The sequence below is a fragment of the Orussus abietinus genome, unplaced genomic scaffold (genome assembly GCF_000612105.2).
Source record: "Orussus abietinus isolate OABI.00-Male unplaced genomic scaffold, Oabi_2.0 scaffold11, whole genome shotgun sequence".
NCBI lineage: Eukaryota > Metazoa > Arthropoda > Insecta > Hymenoptera > Orussidae > Orussus > Orussus abietinus.
In genome coordinates this window covers 167,078-173,093 of record NW_019396016.1, presented here as the reverse complement: position 1 = coordinate 173,093, position 6,016 = coordinate 167,078, and the positions used below count along the sequence as shown (strand labels likewise).

The 6,016-nt window shown below is 37.2% G+C and overlaps 2 protein-coding genes across 3 annotated transcripts; both read left to right on the top strand.

The window, feature by feature from the left end:
• The first annotated feature begins 2,895 nt into the window (after window positions 1–2,895).
• On the top strand, window positions 2,896–4,601 carry LOC105704115 (U2 small nuclear ribonucleoprotein A'). Its single transcript, XM_012433064.2, has 4 exons — window positions 2,896–3,148; window positions 3,243–3,283; window positions 3,438–4,014; window positions 4,194–4,601. Exons 1-4 carry the CDS (start codon window positions 3,067–3,069, stop codon window positions 4,232–4,234), a joined length of 741 nt encoding a protein of 246 aa, XP_012288487.1. The 5' UTR covers window positions 2,896–3,066; the 3' UTR covers window positions 4,235–4,601.
• Window positions 4,602–4,655: 54 nt separating this feature from the next.
• Window positions 4,656–6,014, top strand: LOC105704116 (NADH dehydrogenase [ubiquinone] 1 beta subcomplex subunit 7). Of its 2 annotated transcripts, XR_001104426.2 has the most exons (4): window positions 4,656–5,011; window positions 5,255–5,423; window positions 5,533–5,688; window positions 5,897–6,014. XR_001104426.2 is itself a non-coding variant. In XM_012433065.2 (3 exons), exons 1-3 carry the CDS (start codon window positions 4,819–4,821, stop codon window positions 5,630–5,632), a joined length of 462 nt encoding a protein of 153 aa, XP_012288488.1. In that variant the 5' UTR covers window positions 4,656–4,818; the 3' UTR covers window positions 5,633–5,781. The 2 variants fall into 2 exon arrangements, 1 of the variants encoding a protein (XP_012288488.1); XM_012433065.2 differs by lacking the exon at window positions 5,897–6,014 and having other exon boundaries at window positions 5,533–5,781.
• The last annotated feature ends 2 nt before the right edge of the window (window positions 6,015–6,016 follow it).

Here is a 6,016-nt window from a genome sequence, read left to right as displayed (position 1 = left end):
CATGGCGGAAGAATGTTTTCCTTTTGGTGTCTTGGGGCCACCTTTGGCCGTGACATCTCAAGACGTACAGAGACATGTGTCTCGACATGCTGCGAAGCCGTATGATACGTTTCTCGAGTACCTTCCAGTGATTATTTAACAAATAGGTGGGATGTTTCGCAGGAATGCATCGAGAGGAAGGGGCGCGTGACGTCAGACGTTCTTACGTGTGATAAGAAGAATTCGCTAATAATTATGTTATACATACATGTAAACCACTGATTGATGTCCACCACTAGGTGATATTATTCCTGCAGGTATTCATTGTCTCCATTGTGCTCCGAGAACGTCGTTCGGTCATCTGCATTAAATATTCACTGCAAAAAAAAGAGCATTTAATAAAAACTGCTTCGTTATTATGGCATGTATGATGTGTGTTTGCACCCTGTCGCCTCGATGTTTATGTTTCTTTTAACATGACGTTAGGCGAGATAATCGAATTCAATTAGAATCATACATGCTGATAGGAATTGAGATAACGATCCGAGACAAAAAAACGTATAGTAGTTCATTGTGCTCATTAAATGCAGGTATTCAATTTATGCATTCAGATATTAAGTCGTGTTCAGTTTTTATCAGGTTGAGCTTTTGTAAAAAAAAAAAACTAAGTGCATTCCCAGGTCTACAATTTCCTTGATGTATGTTTGTCAGATGTCGGAAGAAAATGGTGTATTAATGAATGATGCCGCTAATATCTAGGCTCAATATTGAGACGTGACAGATGACTCGCACTTATATAATCTCCCCGATTATTTCAGAATTCGATTTTCTCGATTTGAGAAAAACAATCGTCGGATAATAGCTCTTCGATTCGAGGAGGCTCGGAGAATTGGTGGAAATATTACATAAATACGTGCATCAGGATTACATCAGGAAATAAGATTTTACGCTTCGATTGTCTCTAAATTATGAGAGAATAATGCATGACTGTCATTCATAATAAATTATAATCGACTGTTGTCGCACTCTGCCGGAAGTTAAAAGATATATTACATTTATTATTTTATAATACACCGGGAAAACGGCACGAAAGGAATGTATACAAAATGAGCGTTTGGAATTGAAAATTAATTTCACCTTATATTTATTTTATTTATGCAATGCTTACTGTGTACTGACCTACGTTTTTGCTAATCGTACCTAATTTGTGGAATGTTACCTTTTTAAAAGTTTCCCCTGAAACATGTCATTAAATGTCTACGTCATCTTTGCACTTATGCACTATCGAGCTCGACAAAAAGACAGTGATTTCGTGCACGTGTTTTGCGTTGTTTAAGTTCCTTGTTTAAAAAATGCATTGCACGAGAGCATACTAGAAAATCATGTCTCTCGTCTCTCATAGCTCCAGGATTTAGATAGCGAGTGCCTTTGAATAATTTTCCCAGTAAATCACTCTAACGACCTTTCCAAGTAATACACCTGCTCAGGTGTCCAATCAAGTAATAGAGGTTGCTTTTTTTTCCTTTCCCTAGGTGTAATCTCCTTTTCCGAGATATTCGTAATTCTATACATCCTTCTGTCGGCGTGTCAACAGAAAGGTCACGATTCCGCCCTGTCAGAGAGATATGGCACTAAAAAATTTCGCAAACGTACATTTGTCCGTATTACACTTATAACAATTTTGCAAGAAAACATTATCGGCCATCATGTGAGTTTAAGGTGGGAAATTATGTCTTTCTTGTTTGACAGGTTGACTTTTTCCGGGAATTCGCCGACACTTGCTTGAAGAAAGGGTGGTTTTAACAACGTCCACACCTATGAGCCCCCTTAACTCACGTCGAGAATATTTTTTTTTTTACGGATCAATCTCTTACAAAACCTTTGACAAAGATATTCTATGGCAGAAAATCGTTCTGACAGTTTTGACGACTACGATAGGTCTATTTCAGGAATTGTCATCAGCACAATGACGACACTACAAATAAGCCCGCATATTCTCCGAATGTGCAAAAAAGCGTAATGTTTGTACAACTTTGATTTCGAATGTCAGAGAAGTCGTAACGAAATTTGAATTTCACGATGACACGGCTAACATCGTCATGAATAAGTTTCCCGAGGCTCTTGCACTTGTCTGGAGAACTCTGGCCTTAAATAATTAAAATAATTGTTAATGCGCCGACTTGTAACATCGGCGAAAACAAAATGCGAATTTACGATGCAAAGGAGGGTAGGTGTGCTTCCACAAAGGTCTTACTTTTAACATGTTATTAACTCGTTCTGCCATTTCCGAAACGCCGCCATTCCGAAATACTGCCGGAACTTTTTGTTTCTTGACTTTGTAAATTTTTATTTCATAAACAAAGGTGACGACGAAACTAGAAAGAAATACTTTGCGCGGTCTCGGTGCGCAATTCAGCGCACATGATTATTTGTCCTACGTAATGAAATGGTTTACCCGTTTCTCGGTTTCTTGGTAATTCGGTAATCCGAGAATCGGATAAACAGAGCATTCTTGATTTGTATATTGGTAGTCCTCTTGGCAGATGATGTTTCCAAAGCACTTTTTTTTTGTCGGCAAAGTGCGTGTTTACGACACGCAAGTGCCTTGAGGACGCTAACTACGAAGAGGTCTGCAAAGTTTGATCTTCCACGTGTAATCGACTTCGTCGATGCTTTGGTCGAATGTATGTATTTATAGCCAAAGATACGAAATAGCTTCCATTCAGGAAAGAGCGATTTTAAATCCAGAAAATTATGTCTTTTCTAACATTTTTTGTTCTTTATTTATTTGAGATTCGGGCCTCGTGCTTTTTAATTGATTCAAATATCCCGCCATGTTATATAGCGTGCGAAAAATCGGGGCACAGTGCGCGCCATCTGATTTTGAAACTAGTAAGCGTTTGAGGAAGAGAAGCTTTATTTAATACTATCTTGAAACCATTCTCATATGTATTTTATTTCATCGCACGCTTTCGAACATTGTAATACGTCGCTGGCGATTATTGCGGGAACGCTCAGATTTGCGGCAACGAAAATATCAAGTTCTCGTCTCTTTCAAACTTCGGGAGTTCAGAAAATTCATTAAATATGGTAAAATTAACTCCCGAGTTGATACAACAGTCAATGCAGTACATAAATCCAGTGAGAGATCGAGAGTTGGATCTTAGAGGTTAGACTTCAAAACATACGGTTTTTGATTCTTTTCTTCAAAATCGAGTTCCCTTAATTTTAATCACGATGTTCCTTTTCTAATTTCATTGTAGGATATAAAATACCCACCATTGAGAATTTGGGAGCAACGTTGGTAAGCATACGTTTGAAGAGTATGTATTTAATTCAAATGTTTTGATATCAGCAATAGTTCTACGAGCAGGGTCGTTCAAAGTATGGCTACATTTAGTGCTGCAAAAAAAAGGTCAGGAGGGACGTTCAAAATGTCGTTTTTTTTGTATTTTTAGGATCAGTTTGATACGATAGACTTCTCAGACAACGATATTCGCAAGGTGGATGGGTTTCCACTTCTGAAGAGGATTAAGACTTTGTTCTTTAACAATAATCGCATTGTCAGAATTGGTGAAGGTCTGGAACACTGTATACCGAGTTTGGAAACTCTCATGCTCACAGGAAACATGATTCAAGATCTCGGAGATCTGGATCCACTAGTGCCGCTGATAAATCTTAAGAGTCTATGCCTGCTACAGAATCCAGTATCGGCGAAGCCACAGTACAGGCAGTATGTCATTTATAGGTTGCCACAACTACGTCTGCTTGACTTCCGTAAGGTCAAACTAAAGGAGCGTGAGGCAGCCACGGTTTACTTCAAGAGCAAAAAGGGCAAGGAAATGGCATGTGACATTGCGAAAAAGGCAAAGACGCAGGCACCAGGCACTGCTATGGAGAAACCGTTAACCAGCTCAGATGAACGATCCAAAATCAGAGAAGCTATTACAAGTGCATCTTCACTTGAGGAAGTTCAAAGATTAAGTAAATTACTTCAAGCTGGTCATATACCCGGGGAAGAGAAACTTCACAATGGTATATAAACGCATGAGCATTAGATAAATATTATAGCACGATAAATTTATATTTAGGAGCGAACTCATGGATTTGAATAACTATTCCTGCAGTTACTTTTCTGTATTATTAATCTTGATATATGTTATAAATGTCATGTGTTTTGTCATTTAACATTAATGTTACACTGTCAATAATAGGTACGGGAGCACCAGAAGCTATGGAAGAGGATGATGATTGAGCTGTACAGGTTTATTTTTACGTCCATAAATTAAGTATCGATCTAACGACTAAGTGTAAGTATACCATGAAATGCGGTCCACATGTCAACGTGTTGCCTTTAATTATTAAGCTCATAAGAACATGCAACTACCTTTAATTACGAAGCTCATAAAAGTATGAAAACTACACGAATAGGGTCTTCTAAAAAATTGTATTAAGAGAATCGCAGTACGAAATTGCTTAGAAATAAAATTTCGAAAATAAGAAACAATAATGGTTTTGAAGCTTTGAAGCGATTGAAGTGAGTTTATATTAAACTCTGAAAAAGTTAATTCAGTTTTGTATTCGTTTCAGTGGGCAGAAAAAATACATTCGTTTTCTACAAAGTTTAAATGTTGTTTTTCTTAATGTTTCCATTGGTTTTCACATTATTTGCAAATGTTCAACGTTTTCTTAAGTTCCTTGAGCTTTGTAAATGATGAGTCGACATTTGTCTTGATTTATAGGGTCTGTTTTTTGTAAAAGTTATCTATAAAAAAAATGTCCTTTTTGGGGAAGAAGCAGATCGGTTAAGCGCGTAAATTACGTAAGATTGATCAATAGATGGCAGGGGTGTCGCCAACTGTCGGGTTCTCTTCTGCTCGTTATAAGGATTTCTTCGAATTGGAGGATTGTTTAAAGGAAATGGGGAATTATGCTGAAAAATATATAAGAAATCCGGACACAACTCCGGATTCTAAAGTCGCTCCCCAATTCGACTCAAATATAGGTTTCCCGAAAGGCAGAAAGACTAGAGGTGAGTGGTTTCATTATAACCTACAAATTTTGGATTCCTGGTCGGTGAAAATTTTATCTATATCACATGTTTTCTTTCTTAAATTCTACACTTTTAAGGTAGTGTCGGTTTCGATTTCTGGGGTTTAATCTGTTAATCATTTATATACTTATTCTGTCTGTGCGATTGTTATCATGTTATCGGTAGACACCACAGTAGTTAAGAGGATGTAATTGTTTATGAATTGTTTTTCATTTATTCCAGTTATGATCGCCACAGAGGAAGAAATGGAGGCTGCTCGTATTCCTAAAAATTCACGCGATTATTGTGCCCACAAATATTTAGAACTGGAAACATGTAGAGTAAAAGTTGCTCCATTTTTTCACAAGTGTCACCACGAGAGACACTCATTGGAAGAGTGTGAATTTGATGAGTAAGCGTTCTTTAAAAGTTTTTAGTGGTCATAATGACTTCTACATATTTTGATTTAATTTAAAGTTTTTTAATTGAAATAAGTAAGTAATAAAGTTTATCATTTTCAGCTATGTTTTAAGAATGAAGGAGTACGAACGCGAACGCAGGCTTCTGAAAAGGCAGAAGAGGAAGTTGCAACAGCAGCAGGCACAAGCTGCAGCGGCTTGATCAGTCTTTATAGATAGCATATAAGTCATCCTTTGTCGTTTGGTTCTTAGAAAACGGTAAGAATTTTCTTAATCGTCATACTGGAATTGGGCCATGTCATGTACATACTTGTATCTAGAAATAAAGCATTGAACGGTGCTCAATATAAAGTCGACTACATGGTTACTTAACGATACAAGGGTTCCTTTAATGGCATGGACTTATGCCAAAAATATTTATTGACGTAATATTTACAAAACAGCATCATCTTGTTATTCCAAACAGGTATACAAAATTGCGTGGTGGGAAGAAAGAGTTTGTCTAATTTTTCTTCAATGGAGCGAAGAGAAACAAATCGAGCTAATCGATTACAGGGCTAAATATCAACAGCCGAACATTATCCTT